This window comes from Hippichthys cyanospilos, chromosome 1, assembly GCF_059441005.1.
Source record: "Hippichthys cyanospilos isolate Australia breed blue-spotted pipefish chromosome 1, RoL_Hcya_1.0, whole genome shotgun sequence".
Classification (NCBI taxonomy): Eukaryota; Metazoa; Chordata; class Actinopteri; order Syngnathiformes; family Syngnathidae; genus Hippichthys; species Hippichthys cyanospilos.
Genome location: NC_142369.1, coordinates 27,989,120 through 28,006,296, shown reverse-complemented (window position 1 = coordinate 28,006,296; position 17,177 = coordinate 27,989,120). Strand labels below are relative to the sequence as shown.

The window sequence follows — 17,177 nt, the reverse complement described above, 5'->3', positions numbered from 1 at the left end:
GTTTCTGCTCTGTAATAGCAAACATACTTATGTATGTAAATCTTAATTTTATTGTTTTTTTTTAGACTAAAAGAGCACACAAAATTTTGTTATTTTTTGAAGACGCTGCTAGAATACTTCCGATAAGGTTGACGATGTATGTAACTTGACGGAGCCGCACCAGCAATGAAGTGATGCTGAGAGAGGAGACGCAAAAAGGGGCGTCGCTCTCTGTCAGACACGAGGCCTCCTGTTGCCTCAACAAGACATATGGATATGGGTTTTCTGTTGCAGTCGCAATATGCCCATCAAACCAACAATGGTATTTATAGACTTGCGGTCCACAGACTCACTGTATTCTTGCTTTTTGCTGCAACATTAGCTGCTGCGATAGAAAATAGAAATAGAAATATAGATAGAAAAAAATCATTTTGACTAAATATACATATTATATATATATATATATATATATATATATATATATATATATATATATATATATATATATATATATATATATATATATATATATATTTTATATCTTTTTATGTATTTTTTATTTTCATATTCTGTTCCTTTCGTGTCATGTTATATCCATTTGGTTACACTCCTTCTAGTGTTGCAGTTGTAAGTTGTAAATTAATTAGGATGAATTAATTTGAATTCAGCTAACTGGTGCTGCTAGGCTGTATGTAATCTGCCTGCTCCCGGAGGCGCTAGGTTAGGGCATTCAGTTCTCGAGGCCTCACGTTGAAAGTGACTTGAGTGGATGCTCACTGCAGGAAGGCTGTGCAATGCTCAACAACCGAGCTACGCGGTTTTGGCTTTGGTTGGTTGCGCTAAAGGCGTAGCGTAGCTATCAGCTAACCTGTGTGGCAGTGTGCAAAGACATATGTGAACGGGCCCATATAGGTGTCAATAAAGTGTCAATAAAGTGGCCATCTAGAAGCCTTGAATGCAACGTGATTAGATGCTCACTTGACCTAAGGAGGGACTGCATGAGAGGCGGTGCTATGTAGATCAACAGTGTTTAATGTTTAAACATTTAATTTGTTAAATAAAAAAACAACAACATGTTGTTCAACCAAGCTACACCATGTTGTTTGGCTGATTTGCATTAAAGGCGTAGCATACAGCAAAGCCAGACCCGCGTACATTTAGCAGAAAATCAAATCCACTCACTTTTGTTTTTTTTGTTTGTTTTTTTTTAAACCCACAATGGCTGGAGAAGAGCAAGACGTAGATTGGACAGTCGCGACTTTCAGCATTGGCCTCCATGTCAATAGAAAAGGATTTATGATTGGAAATGAATGGATTGGGATTGAAATGGCTTGCGATTGAAATGGAGAGTCAAGCATTAGATTGATTTATTTTTTCAATTTTTAATGTTTTTGTAATTTTATTTTGTTGATATTCAATTAATTGTAAAGAAATAAAATTATGTTATTATACTAAACTGCAATTTATAATTTAGTGTACAGTCTTGTTAAAGCTTTCTTGTGCTTGGCGGACTTCTTAAAAACAAATAATTTTAAATGATTACAAATTGTTTTAAGGTTTGGCAGTATCACGTACAATGAAAAGCTGTAATTGCTCTTGCGGGTTTATTGACGTTTAAATGCTCTGGAAAATAGCCTGTGTAGTCCAGTAATATGTACATGTGCTTCTGAGGAGAATTTAAGTATTGTTCACTTCAACATTGTGTTCACCATGTGTTATATCAAAGCAGGATGTGGCAGAATGTGTGTGCGTGTTTTAAAAAAGATGTGACATTGCATCATCCTATGTACAACACATTTTATTTAGCCTGAATCCACCATCATTCATGCATTTAGTCAAACAGTCAGTCAGTCATTATGTTTATACATTCATCGTTGGGTATACTTGCTTGGTATGTCTGGTGAGCCTGGTCTGATATACAGTATACAATGGAACTCAAGATATAACTCGCATTGTCTGCCACAGGCTTCCAGCCAATTCAAGTCTTCCTTCTCCAGCCAAAGGTCAGCGAGGATTGGTTCCGGGACACTAATGGATATAAGAGGTATAGAAATGTGTCGTTGATATAAATTTACACATTTTGTTAAACTTTGAACAACAGAATACAAACACTTCTAAACTTTAAAATCATAACCAATCACCAATGTATGGGGCACACAGACCCCAAAGCAGTTGGTTAGCTTGACTTCTAAACAGATGGGCAAAATGTCCAGTTCAAAGTCCAATGAGCAGTGAGAAGTATGCAAATGGAAAGCGTCAGGTCTATCAGGTTTTTCCATTCAAAGGGATAACAAAATGTAAGAAACAAAAACAAAGCGGATGTCAAAGTTGAATTCAAACTGCACTTTCAGCATGTGATACATTAAAACTATGCATTTAATACGTACAAAGCAGAATACAGTGCTGTGAAAAATAAGCCTTTTTTCTGATTTCTATGTTTTTTGCTTATCTCTCATACTAGCTTCATTTCATCTAACCAATTTTAACATCACACTGAGACAACCCAAGGATGTATAAAACACCGTTTTTGAATTATGATTTTATTTACCAAGGGTGGAGGGATACAAACCCATCCAACCCTATGTGGGAAAAGTATTGCCCCCCACCCCAAATTGAATAGAATAAAACATAAATAAAAAAAATAAAACAACTGTGACTAACCACAGAGTTCAATTGCACAGGTCACGCTAGAACCTGATTGGCATCACCTTTGTTGAATCCAGAACTCACTTAAATATGTCACCTAAACAGAATCTGTTAAACAGAGTGGATAGGTTGAAAAATCCCAAGAACACATGCAAAAAAGTCATTACAAAGCCACTCCCTAGTCTTTGGGGCTAGAGTAAACTGCTGTCAGAGCTATTAGCCACAAAAGAGAGATAACTGGGAGCAGTGGCTAACTTCAAAGAATTTGTCGACCAACCAAGATTGTGGCAACTCATCCAGGAGATCACAAAAAAAAAAAAAACCTTCCAAGGAACTGCAGGCCTCGCTGGTCTCAGTTAAATCGATTAGTCAAAAATAGAATTTTGTGTGCAGCTCATTACATCTGTCATAAAAATGACACCGCATTTGATTAAAAAAAAAAAAAAAAACTTGATGCCAACTCCACCTCAGGATGGCTCAAAAAGAAAAACAATCAAGGCTTCGGAAAGGCCAAGTCAAAGTCCAGATTCAAAACCAAATGAAATACCGTGGCATGACCCTAATCTTTCATGTGATAAAACACTCCATTATGGCATAATCAAAACAAAACTGCAAATACGAGCGGGTCCAAATCTCTTCCACAGTGATGTAAAAGACTGATCACCAATCATCACACATGTACATACCATCAATGAAATGAAAACGGACATGTGCATGATAGGAAACAATGCATCGCTACATTCTGTAATAAGCAAACATGTAAAAGTGCAAAACAAGCTCGCACACCAATAACCCTTCCTTTTATAAAATCTTACACAACCTCTGAGAATCAGCTGATGCTATGATTATGCTGTTGTCAGTCCACTATAAGATTAGGGTTAGGGTTAGAATAATGAAAGATTTACTAAATGAACAAATCAATAAATTAATCAACAAATTCCTAATCTGTTGCAGGGCCATAAAATGACAGGCAAAACAATAACAATATCTTCCACTAGATGGCAGACAACTCAATTAAACTATGTTCCCACCATTCATACAACAAAGGGTGTCTTGATGTTCAACCATGCAGGCCCAGATATCACATTAAATGGATTACGTAAACAGAGATGAGATCATCATTTATTTAGTATACCATAAATAGGAGGCATTTTTAGGTAGGGTGGTGAACTTGAGATTTTTCTAAATTGAACTATGCTCTTCGGCTCAATTAAAACATTCTTAGTCCTGAACCGTCATACACCAGTCCACAAGGGCCTGTGGCACGAGCGTTTTCCAGCTTTTTCTTTGCAGCACACCTGATTCAAATGATTAGCTCATCAGCAAGCCCCGTACGTGCTTCATAATGATCTGAACATTTGAATTGCGGGTGACACGCATGCAAACATGCTGGACACTGACCATCTCATACAGGATTAACATTTCCAGGACTTGGGAGTTTTTGTGTGGTCAAAAGCATATGGATTAGCAGTGTGGCACATTGCAGGTGTGTGCATGTATGGGCAGGTTGTAGGAGGCCTTGGTACTCTGGTGGGCTCACACCACATGAAAAAATGCTGCTTGGTGAGATTTCAATCCAGAGGGGAGGGGAGAAGGTAGTGTTGGGTTGGGGGGTTGGGGGGGGGGGGGGGGGGGGTGCTAGAGGACAAAAAGCTTCAGTTGACTTTTTTCATGCTCAAGGAGAAATTAAAATGGATTCATGAGTGTAATTTGTGCAGAAGAGGGTGCGAACTAGTCCCCATATAATCAGCAGCGTAATGATACTCATCTGTCCCTGAGCTCAATTCCCAATCTGCAACCTGCGCCTGCATTACTCCTGAAGGACAATAACAACACAGTGAAATAAAGAGCCTTTGATTGGCTGTCCCAGTAGCCAATCGGAATGCAGGGAATGAATCCCTGGGATGCCTCATCTTCTGTTTGCACTCACCTGATACGTTACCTGGTTGAGAGCGCAGACCCACAACTTCATTAACTTTGCCAACACAGTTCACAACTGAGGCTCATTGTGTCCCACATTCTCAGGCGTTCATTTTGTATTTTGGACTGCACTTGAAAAAAGGCAAGCAGACATGGCTGTGGCAAACTTCCACTATATTACTCGAATGAGCAGCGGCTTCAAGGTTTACATTTTAGAGGGTAAGTTTTGCTCTTTACTTTTAAATGCTTAGTATGCTTACAGTACTGAAATACTATGATTGAACAGTATCATTTCAACATTGTGTTCACAAAATAATCATTTTTATCTTGTCAACTATTTGTCAGCTAAATTTTTGTGACATACACTGTAAGGAAGTAGTGTATTTTCTAAAGCAGTAGGAAAACAATCCGACGCAGATGATAAAGTTCAAAGCTGCAATGCCACGCTGAGACTGAGTTGGATTTTTGTGATTAGTAGTCATTGAAAGAAGGGGAAAAGAAAAGGCTAATGCACTGTATTCCTTTCCTGATGAGAGAAAATATCCATGCCCGAGGCTGTAGAAAATCAGCATAGGTGTGGCTTAACCTGCCCCCACAACCCTCCCTCCACAATGGCAGGGAGTAGCTCACAGGTGTAGGGAACACCGAGCAGGCGTTAAGGCTCCGTGAACAGCCTTTTATACAATGCAAAATAGATCATCCTCCATTATATTTGAATCAGTGAGCTTGTGGCAGACTGGTTTTCCTTTGATCCATTAACTGCATGATTTAAATACATTTGTAGGACTAGCTTCAATGTTAATTTGACCGTGGTAACTAAACAATTGTTACTGATGCCAAAGAAATCGCTCAAACATCTCAATACGCATTATGTGATTTACTAAGCGGGTCATTTCGCAATTTGAGCAAGGGACTGTAATAGTAAATGACAACTGCATTTGTTACGTCAGTGTTCGAATTAGACATGTGACCAATACATAGTAAAATATATTTAGCTAATATTGCTGTTTTACCTCATGTGTCGGCGGAAATTTAGTCAGTGACTAAACCGTGTTTCTCCAACAAGATGTGTTTATTCCCCCTTTTGAAGGTGTGACTAGGACAAATGCCAGCATTATGCAGAAAAACAACATTTACCGTTAGCATTGAATCAGCTGTGTAGTGTTGTAACTTTCACAGATCAGGTCGATCGAGTTTGGCAACTTAACGGAGTTTGCAATTAACGGTGAGCCCGGGTAAGAAAAACAACGTTTTCACACGAGAAATCAGTCCTGTTATGGATCAAAACAAGCAGCCCTTTGCTATTGACAAATTAAAGTCCTTTGTCCCACAATACTCAAGTCATAATTATTAATCTGTTTTAATAAATACACACATATGGCAGTGTGTAAAAGCCACCCATTAAATTCAATTTTCTTTCATTCAGGTCAGCCTCATCTGAGAAGTGAAGACAGATTCCGACATATGACAAATGAGCGAACTCGGACCCCTACAGTGTTTCCCAAACGCAAGCACGGTCATGAAAAAAGTCTCACTTTGGAGGAAAGGTTAGTGCGGTGATTGTAATCAAACTCACAGTTTTATTTCAGCATTTCTCATGGTAATATCACTTTTTTTTGTGAATTTACTTCAGGCGTGAGCGGGTGCTGAGCAGAAGCAATGGCAAAGCCGTGCGGAGATCAGCAACAGTACCACCGCCAGCTGTGTTTAATAACCCTCAAAGTCCCACTTCCACCTGGTGTCCCACGCCCAGTCCAACCAGTAATCACGTGTATTACACCCCAGTTATGGACGAACCTCTTGCCCTCATCAAGAAACCGAGAAAGGACCCAGAGAGCACAGAAGAGAAGACTAAAAACAACGGCACAAGTCAGATCCAGGTAATATTTTGGGGAAAAAGAGAAAAACAAACCAATTTAAAGTCAATCAGGATGTCATAACCTATGGCAAGTATGCATGATACATTTGGAGCCTTTGTAGTCTCAGTATAGCTTCAGGCTAATCACTATTGTGGTACAGCTTGTGCAGTCAGTGAATCCAGCTGTACACACGCAGGCCCAAGCTTGTCCAAGCTATGCAACCCAGCCAGATTCGGGAAGAAAATGTGAGCAATGGAGGGAAGGAATGCCATCAACAAGACCAAACAAACTGCTCTCACTTTGACCTGTTTATGTATTGCGAGTGGGATCAGTCCTCTGCTGGCAAACCAGTTCAAGCAGTTTTCAAAACATTTTGTTTCCTCATTAAATTCATACTCCGATTGACAAATTTTTTCCCCACAAATATTTCCGCGAAACTTTAGAGATGACTTTCACAGTGAAAATACAAGTGAATTCCATGAGGTGTTCTCGCACACTTAAGTAGGCTACTATGGGATAAAATGGATGAATACATAGTCAAATACTTTTGCCAATATCTAAGTACGATGCAAATACACATAGGATTCAGTTAAAAATTGAAAAAGAACTGACAAGAACACCGAGTAGGTTTTAAACACAGAGTTGCACTCGTTATGGCTGTTGGAAAGGTCACGTTGGCATTTTATTTTCAAATAACACCATATATTTGTTTTCAGATTCGTCCCTCTGTGATCACTTGTGTCTCTTCATTAAGAAAGCCTACCGTGAGCTCCGATGTCCACCAGGGTCATTCCTCAGGTCCATCTCACTCATTTGATTGAGCACCTATACACTTAAATGTGTAAATTCAGAAGCCTGTCTTCCAATTAGAGAGGCTCCATGTTTACCGTTTATCTTTGTGCGTCTTCTGTTTCAGTAACCTCCAAAGGCCACTATGACCACGTGGTTGAGGAGCATTTCCAGAGGAGCCTTGGGGCGAACTACCAGAAAACTCACTCCGAGCAGCTCTCTATCAGTGTGTCGGTCGATGACCACTTCGCCAAGGCCTTGGGAGATAAGTGGCTGCAGATTAAGTCCAAGTCTTCCTCTTGCTCATCTACACCCCCCAGCAGTCCGAGCATCACTCACTCACCGGCCTACATGCAAAGCCCACATCAATCCGTTAAAGAATCGGCAAACAAATCGCCACCGGCCTCCAGCCTTTGGTCTGAAAATTAACTCAAAAATGACCTCTGATCTTGGCAAGGAATTGACTTTTAACATAGCTTGCTGACCAGTGGCCAGCTTTTACGGGTGATTTTAGTTTGGACAACTGTGCGCCTTCACTGATGCAGACAATTGTAGCATCGAATGGGATCGTCTTAAGGCATTTCTTCTTCAACATACCGCTGGTATGATTGAAGAAACATAAAATTATTCCTTCACATTTCTTGTACTTGTTTCTCATCATGTCACATTGCATTTCATTGAATTATATTTATATTAATGTCATCATGCTTCATGGTTTAACTGGCAGATCAATATGTGACTTGTATAGTTGCGGCTGCATTTGTTATGCAGAAGAGACCTTAAAAGGCTTTGACAAGTTTGGAATGAATGAACATGTCAAATAAAGATTTTTTTTAATTATTATTTCTTAGGAAACACCCTCTCATTCTCAACACACCCATGATGCTGTTTGATTTTTTGTTTTTGTTTTTTATTATTGGAATCAAAATATCAATCCCCCAAATTATTTGGGGAGTATTGTGAGTATTGCTATATTGTCAAAACTGGGAAAGGCAATGCCCCAGACAGTTGCGGTGAGTCAGTATACGTCTGGGACACGTCCGGTGCACACATGGTGTTTTACATAGCAAGGTGTTGCCACACAGAGTGGGAATTAAATAAATGTGTGAACAACACACTCTGGACTTTTTACTGTAAATTTGAGGGAATGTAGACTTCGTGTAGAAACATGCAAGCCCTTGTGTTCTGACATTCCTGTCTCCTGAGAAAATGACAGTGAGATCCTACAGATCCTGTTTGGCAAGGGATAGGAGGGAGGGAAGAGGGGAATGAAAGGGTTGGGCCCGCGAACGAGACGCGCTCTTCAGTTACTTATTTGCATGCCCAATCTTGTCTGGCCTTAAATATGATCACGTTCAAAAAGTTTATTATGACTTCATTTATACTTCATTCCTGTTTTTATATATTTGAAGAAGTGGGGTTTCGTGAATGCAGTATCTCAGTTAGAGTAAAATGTTTAATTATAATTGTCTTAAACTGACGTATCTAGCAAAATCACTCACTGTTTTTGCACCTCCAACATCACTTGTGATCCAGACCGATAAGGGACTGAGTCGAGGGCTGCTGCTTGGCATCACGATATGTTAAAATGTTATGTCTACTAGGAACATGAATTACCTTGGGGAATCGGAGGAGAGTCTCTAGCACCGTCTAGAGACAGTTACATTAACAACTACTACGAAAAATGTGGTTGTTGGACAATAAATAATACAGACACTAATAAGCATAATTTAAACGATATATCTCTGACAGCGTCAATAAAAAAGACTAATCACATCATCCAGGTGTTATTAATGTTTGGTGACGGTATCTTTGTAATTAAGTTCTTTAGGAGTTAAATGATTGGAATAAATGTAAACTGTATTGCCCATACTTATGTATACATTAATGACAAACGTTAAAAAAAAGGCATTTAAACTGTTATGTTCCAGGTGTGCCCTGCCTACTGCGCATAGACAGCTGGGCTAGGCACCAGCAGGCCTGCGACCCTAATGAGGATAAGCAGCTACATCGATGGATACATTTGTCAAAACCTGGAGCTGTATAATGACTACAAAAAATACTCATCTGAATACACATCAACAGTTAAAACTGTCAGTCTCAGTTGAGAATTAGCACTATTAGATAAGGTCACCTCGACAAAAATGTCAGACAATTTTGGCTCCATTTGCTGCATTGCTAAACAGCTTTATAAAAGGCACTAAATAAATGAGTAATATTGAGGAAGCAGTCAGCAGATTCGGAGGCACTGTAGCATTTCGGAAACAAGTCCATTTTGCTGACACACTATCAAGCTTGAGTAGATTTTTTTCAGTTAGAGCCATTAATGGGTGCACGATAGGTTGAAGAGTAACACATTTTGAGGTGGCTTCACCACACGGTTACAGATACATCACATTAATCACCCATACATGCATGAGTTATGTTATATTTGAGTCTGCATAGGATATAGATAGTAAATAAATGTGTATATTTATTGTTATCAAGCTCATCTGATCAGAAAATATATTGACTACCAATATACTGATATACTATGATTACATCTGGCAACACTATACTTTATAAAAAACAATATAGCTACACTAAAGAAGTAAACTCAAGTTTGAAGAACATGCATTTGACACCATGGCCATTGCAATGACAATTATGAAGGTGCGCTCATGGTGGGCTTGTGTGAAATGCAAAAGTACTCTTTAAAATGTAAATCCAAACATTCATCTAGATTCTAGACCCTTGAAATTACTTTACCACGGAAACAAACAAGTGAAACATTAGCTGTGGGCAGCATAAGTCTCATGACCACAGTGAAAAGGCGTGCGCTCAACCTGCTCAGTATATAAACTGTGGATCGGTAAACACCTTCTCACAGAGCAGGCATAGCCACTGCTCTTGTGGACAGAACTTTGCATTCAGCTCATTGAGGTTGGTCTGCTCCGTACAGTGGGACACAAAACAAAGAACAGAATAACCTTTCCGTCCTGGCACAAATGTGAGTACAAACTGTCTCCTATCCTCTGCTTGCTTCTTTGTATTTTTGACATCACGTTGTTCAATTTGTGTTATGCAAGAACAGCTAAGGAGATTAAAATACCAGTATTTTCCATTGTTATGGTGACTTTGTACTTAAATACTGTACTGACTCCTGGTAACTTTGAAAGGAGCAATTATTCACCGTTCTCAAGCACATTATTTTGATGTTTTCAAGCATAACTACTGATGATGTAATTTCACCACTATCAGCAAATAACTGTCATAGAGGAACTTTAAAAGATGACCCTGTATATTTATTCATTTACAACATGGCAATACTCTATGTTGCTTGAAAATGTCCATTAAGTGCAATGGCGCCTGTAGTTCATTGATGCTATTTTGTTTGTTGTTGGTATTACAGCAAGAGCGTTATGCTTATTGAGGTCAGAAGCGTAACCTGATGAACCAACTCCCTGCTCCCCCACCCATCGACAAACTGCCTAGACAGATAACACCGTAGTTTTACATTGCTCTCACCACTTATGACATTTACTTTCACTTCATCAAATAGCACTTCCCTGAAATTCCTAAATCATGGTTGGAAGATCAAAATTGTCATCTTGATTAGACCTAACCTGTGCAATGTTACGGTCGTGATTAAATATTGTAAATGTAAGAAGAAAAAGTTCTGGCTATTGTGTGATTTTTGAGCATGCACTTCTGTTTTTGCCGCTCACCACAGGTCTGCTGTCACAATGGATGCCATATGCCTCTTCCAGATAAACTTCCACTTTGGATGGATTCCTGTAAGCAAACCAAGCAAACCTAGATAGCAGTATACGATTAATTGACAATATTTTTGTGAGTCATCACATAATACAACTGACTCTTAGATTAAAACCTTCGATGATGGATCCAACCACAATGGCGGCCGTCACTGCTGCCACCACAATGGTGACTCTGGCCTCTCAGTGGGACATGTCCGCTTACTTGTGGCTCTTGATATTAGGCTTTGTAATCGCCTTCGTTCTGGCCTTTTCCGTTGGAGCCAACGATGTGGCCAACTCCTTTGGTACCGCAGTGGGCTCTGGGGTGGTCAACTTGCGACAGGCCTGCATCCTGGCCACCATTTTTGAGACAGTGGGCTCCGTCCTCCTGGGGGCCAAAGTCAGCGAGACCATCCGAAAGGGCATCATCGATGTCCAGATGTACAACGGCTCTGAACATGTCCTGATGGCTGGGTCAATAAGTGCAATGTGTGGTAAGCATTCAAATAAGTGCTGTCTATTCGTAGGACGTTGAGTTTACCTGAAATTAGGATTTTAAAAAATGAGACATAGTAGTAGTAATGTTCCAAGTTTTCAGCACAGGCCTTGTTCCGCTTTTGCAGGCTCTGCTGTGTGGCAGTTAGCTGCATCATTCCTAAGGCTTCCCATTTCCGGAACTCACTGCATTGTTGGTGCCACAATAGGTTTTTCCATGGTTGCCAGAGGTCACCATGGGGTCAAATGGGTGGAGCTTCTGCGCATAGGCAAGTATATTCGCTTTTTCCTCCCAACAGACAGCGTGTGAATTGGATGTTAAAACCTCAGGTTTTTGGGGGGGGTTCTTTGGCAGTGGCCTCCTGGTTCTTGTCACCAGTGCTGTCTGGAATTTTTTCAGGAGTTCTTTTTTACTTTGTCCGGAAATTTATTCTCAATAAGGTAAGGCTTTTCATTAGTCATTCTCATTTAAATCAGCTATGTTGTTAGGTATGAACATTTACAGTATATCGCTAGTGAAGTAAAATATTATTCCCACTTTTATGACTTATACTGTATTCAAGCTGGGTGGGGATGTCGGACTTATCCCACTTCGGATTGTCCCAGTTCTGCCCTCAAGCTGTTCAAGGGCAAATGTAAACAACAAAGATAGTTGGTTGCGATATAGTGTCCGTTGTTCTGGTTCATCACAACACATTTTTGATTTTCTCCTGGGCCTTGTTTATTTGTAAATGCTTTTAAATGTTGTGGCAATTTTTCTTTTTTTTTTTTTCCCAAAATGTAGCAATCTTGCTCTCTTTTTTCTTTACTTTTGGATGTCAAGGTGTTATCTGTGAATGCTTTTAATGTTGTACTTTTTACTTTTAGTATCTATTTTTAAAGAAATTCAGCAAATGATTTAAAATTGTGCTGCATGTCATGCTGTATGTACACTGAAGAATCTTTTCACATATATAATAAAAAATTATTCACCTATTAAATGTTGCAGGCTGACCCGCTCCCAAATGGCCTTCGAGCTCTTCCAATTTTTTATGCCATCACTGTGGGCGTCAACCTGTTCTCAATCATGTTTACAGGAGCACCAAGTGAGTGACACCACCGCATACACTACATTATAATTGACTGCAACGTTCTTTTAACAATTGCTCCGTAAAAATACAGAGGAGTGGTCTTTTCCCACACCCTAACCCCTTCACACTGCACCCTTTATCTTCTGTCACAGAGATGGAGAAAACCCTTACATAGATGTTCATTGCGTTTAACAAACTTTTCCAAAACGCTCTTTCTTTATGTGTGTATTTCATGATTTTGGGAAGCTAAAGCACATTTTAAAGATGGGCCACACTCTTACTGATTTCATTCCAGTTGAGATGCAAATGCCTAAAAAATAAAACAGCTCAATAATAGATTATTTCTCTATGCTAATTTACTAAATTCTCAAATGAAGTTACACAAAAAAAAAAAACCAAAAAACCAACAACAACATTGCATGAATGCAAGTGACTGGTGTCCTGAATTTATTATGTTATCAGAGGACGGCAAGCCCATCTCTTGTAAATGACTGTGCTGTCACTGATAGTGTTGTCAGTAGACTGTATAAGGACATGCCCACCAAATTATTACAAAACAAGGACAGTATGAGTTTTGATCACAAAAGGTCATCCATTAATTCTTAAAAGTGTGAACAACACACACATGCAGCAGATGTACAAAAGAATACTGCAGTTACTCTCACAAGACATTGAAAGTACTCTGACAGAAAGAACAAAGTAATTTAGGGTTAAGGACTGAGCGCATTACTGGTCTAGTGCCAGTAGATAGAACTTAATTTTAATCTTTCTAAAACATTTTCTTTTAATGTAGATACAAAGATGGACACGTGCTTCTGTTTATTTGTGCTTAGTGCTGGGATTTGACAGAGTGCCATGGTGGGGTACGCTGTGCATCTCACTTGGATGTTGTGTCATCACAGCATTACTTGTTTGGTTTGCTGTCTGTCCACGCCTGAAGTTGAAAATTTATCGTGAGTATATGTTTTGTAAATAAAACATAAAGAACAGCATTCTTCTGACTTCTCTTGTGGCTTTTGAGAAGAAAAAATAAGTGCAGCACCCTGTGAGACTCCCCTGATGGAGAAGAACGCTAATCAAGCAGCTGATGAATCGATACCGCGCCTCCCTCAACCTGAGAGCAATCCAAAAGACAGTCATAATGTTGCAACTTGGAGGTTCAGAGGAGGCTGACCTAGACATGGAGGCCAAGGACTTGGATGTTAGTAATGGTAAGATAGTTTGGATTGACTTGCTTAATCGGTTCAATCTTTCAGATGTATTTGTTGACTGATAGGAGAGTTCATAAAAGAATTCATATGACTAATGTTTACAGGACTAGATAGTATTACTGGTCACATGATGATGACGGATCCTCGCAGTGAACGACTGCATGCAATCCAGAAAGATTCGGGTCTTTACAAAGACCTGCTACAAAAGCTACACATGGCTAAAGTCGGCGACTGCATCGGCGACAGTGACACAGAGGAGCAGCCCATTCGAAGAAACAACAGCTACACCTCCTACACAATGGCCATCTACGGCATTCAGGGAGAACCTAAGAACAAGGATGATGATGACTGGAGGAGAAGATCTAGAGTGGACAGCCACAGCAGTTACAGTTCAGTGATGACCAGCGGAAGTTCAGTGAAGGATGCTGACGTGACACAGAAGGCCACTTGGGACCATCCTCCTGAGCAAGATGAGCTGGAGCTTGACCAACCAGCTATTTCCTGCCTTTTTCAGTTCCTTCAGATACTGACGGCGTGCTTTGGCTCCTTTGCTCATGGTGGGAATGATGTCAGGTAAGATAATGAGGAAGTGCCACATCTCTTTGAGTGATTTATAGCTGTACTAAACCACACACCCAAAAGAGTCTGCACATTCCCTCATAAAACCTCACACAGTTACTTCTTGTTGAACTGCACACTAAAGATTTGGCTTCATTAATTTGTCTGACGAGAATGTATGAGGTGTAATTATTAGCGCATCTCAGCCCAATTAAAAAAAGATTGCATCTACCAGTCATGCACATGTTTACCTTTTTTTTTTTTTTTTTAATCAGGGCTTTCAAAGTTAAAGCTTTGAATTTGCTGATCACTTTAAATTCTATAAAGCGGGGGTCACCACCCTTTTTGAAACTGAGAGCTGCTTCTTTGGTACTGAGTAATAAAAAAGGCTTCCAGTTTATGTGAAGACACCGATCATGTTATTGATTTCTCACAATAATGAACAAACAGCTGAAGTAAAGATGTAAATTAAGTGTAATATGCAAAGTAAATGTAATATATGTATAATTGTTTGTAAAATTCATAGAAAATCACCAGTGTTCTATCTCCTGTAAACTATTTGCAGAACAGGCCTAGAGGCTACTCATGTGATCTTTGGGAGCTACCTGGTGCCTGCGGGGACCACATTGGTGACCCCTGCAATAAAGCATAAAAAAAAAAGATTAACTCAGTTCTATTTACTCCTGTGGCAGCTGAACTCTGCTAACTTAGCAAGCAAACATAGAGTAGTGTTGATGGCACAGTATTAAAGTTCTACTTTAAAAGCTGGCTTGATAGCTCATTGAGAAAAAAAAATGTGCGCTTTGCAAATCCAAGATTAACAGAAAAAATAATTGAATCATCTGACAAAACTACTTATATATTGTTTCATTTTTTTAAAGCACCTACTAAAATGAGTGATTGTTTCAGATATGTTACAATTTATTGAGATGCATCGGAATGAAATAATTATTATTAACCACCAGGTCATCGGCTGGATAAACCCACTTGCCTAAAATGACAGGTTTTTTTTTTTTTGGTTGTTGGTTTTAATTGATTCATGACATATTTTGTTCTCTAGCAATGCTATCGGTCCACTTGTGGCCCTCTGGCTTTTATACGAGAGCAGTTCCGTGGAATCCAGTGCACCAACTCCTATCTGGCTACTTCTATATGGAGGAGTCGGCATCTGCATGGGGCTCTGGGTATGGGGCCGCAGAGTGATTCAGACCATGGGCAAAGATCTTACCCCCATTACACCCTCGAGGTATGACATAGTAATACATCTGCGCTGCCTCACACTCATGACATGACATAGTTGAAGCATGTTTACGTAGACACTTCTATTTTAGTGGCTTTAGCATTGAGCTGGCCTCAGCCCTAACAGTTGTTGTGGCATCCAACGTTGGACTTCCTGTCAGCACAACACATTGCAAGGTAATGAAAATGTAAACAAATGACCGTTCAGTGGCTGAATTCATAAATGAAAAGTTGTATCAGTTACCATATCTTCTGATCACAGGTGGGATCCGTGGTAGCTGTGGGATGGCTGCGCTCAAGGAAATCTGTAGATTGGCAATTGTTCAGAAACATTTTTATTGCCTGGTTTGTCACTGTTCCGATCTCAGGTCTCATCAGTGCTGCCATTATGGCACTTTTCATACATGTCATTCTGTGAACAACATTTTCTTTGTATGTATTTCAAAGTGAATCAATAGCTAGCATTTATTGTAGAGGGTAAATTGAGTAAATTGTTTAAATTTTACAGAATATACTAATAAAGTATCTTCTTAAAGTCACTGACTGTGATGTACAAGTGAACTCAAGCAGTGTCACAGTGCAAGATTTAACTGCAAGAAGCATGCATAGAAAAATGAAATGAAGAGCTTGGTGATTAAGAGAAAACTAAAATGTACATATACTGTATGCTTCAATGGTACTTGTGTACATCTTGAGATCAAACTGAACCAAGGTTTTGATGTAACAGCGGTTTATCATATTTATATTTTCACGATTCTAGATTGCAGTAGTGTACAAGTGTACAAAATAAACTTGTCTGTGTACTTTATTATATTTATTACAATATCATTGACGCATGAGAAAACACCATACACAGAATGTACAGTGCCTTTACATTTACCATCATCCCATGCAGTTGCAATTGAGGTCAAGGCATTACTCGGAAGAATTGATGTTTAGTGCTTTGAGAGATGTGAGCCTCCTGCCCAAAAACAGCTGGGATAGGTAGCAGCAAGCATGCGACCCTTGTGAGGACAAGCAGTTAACAAAATGGATGAAGAAATTTGATCGAATCTCAATGTCAAATACCAAATTCATTTGTGTACAGTGATCTAATAACTGTCACTTGACTTTAGCAACCATCCTAAACTACTGAAATAACAATTAACCCAACAACAAACAGGAAATTAATGTATGATAAAATAACCTGAGTTCAAGAACATCTCAAACAATTTGTTAATAAACTTTAACATGAATTTTAAATGTAGTTTTTCAATCAATATGACAGGCAAAATCTCTTCACTGATTAATACATTTGCTAAACAAACTGGTGTCCAAAGATATCGATACATTCAACACATCTAAATGAACAAGTTCATGAATTTAAATGTTTGTGGAGCCATATTCTCATCTGACTATTTAATGCTGTTTTTTGTGTAGAGATCGTTGTTCTATATGATAGATTTTTTTTCATGGTCTGGGCCATTGTTTTAAGTGGCTCCAAGCTCCATCTATTCACTCATTTCAGCACATATAAGCAAATTATAAAATTTACCCCCCACCCCCACCCCAAAAAAAGGAAAGACAAGCAACAGATCCGTTTCTTAATATTTGATCCAAAGTGTGTACTCTCCAGATTAATGGCAGTAAACCTAACACTGATCATGAGATCGAACACGAGAAATGCTGAATAAA

General features: G+C 39.2%; 2 protein-coding genes across 3 annotated transcripts; both read left to right on the top strand.

Moving 5' to 3' along the window:
• Positions 1–4,580: 4,580 nt before the first annotated feature.
• On the top strand, positions 4,581–8,036 carry vgll4l (vestigial like 4 like). Of its 2 annotated transcripts, none has more exons than XM_088423351.1 (5): positions 4,581–4,764; positions 5,972–6,092; positions 6,179–6,425; positions 7,121–7,202; positions 7,321–8,036. In XM_088423351.1, exons 1-5 carry the CDS (start codon positions 4,698–4,700, stop codon positions 7,620–7,622), a joined length of 819 nt encoding a protein of 272 aa, XP_088279477.1. In that variant the 5' UTR covers positions 4,581–4,697; the 3' UTR covers positions 7,623–8,036. The 2 variants fall into 2 exon arrangements, with proteins under 2 accessions (XP_088279477.1, XP_088279487.1); XM_088423361.1 differs by lacking the exon at positions 4,581–4,764 and adding an exon at positions 5,202–5,780.
• A 2,027-nt stretch (positions 8,037–10,063) lies between these two features.
• On the top strand, positions 10,064–16,311 carry slc20a1a (solute carrier family 20 member 1a). The gene is given in 12 exon segments (XM_088419145.1): positions 10,064–10,182; positions 10,906–11,424; positions 11,554–11,694; positions 11,781–11,866; positions 12,414–12,510; positions 13,329–13,448; positions 13,520–13,643; positions 13,645–13,706; positions 13,811–14,279; positions 15,325–15,510; positions 15,596–15,680; positions 15,766–16,311. Coding segments are annotated over 11 exon segments (1,881 nt in total). The 5' UTR covers positions 10,064–10,182; positions 10,906–11,069; the 3' UTR covers positions 15,922–16,311.
• The last annotated feature ends 866 nt before the right edge of the window (positions 16,312–17,177 follow it).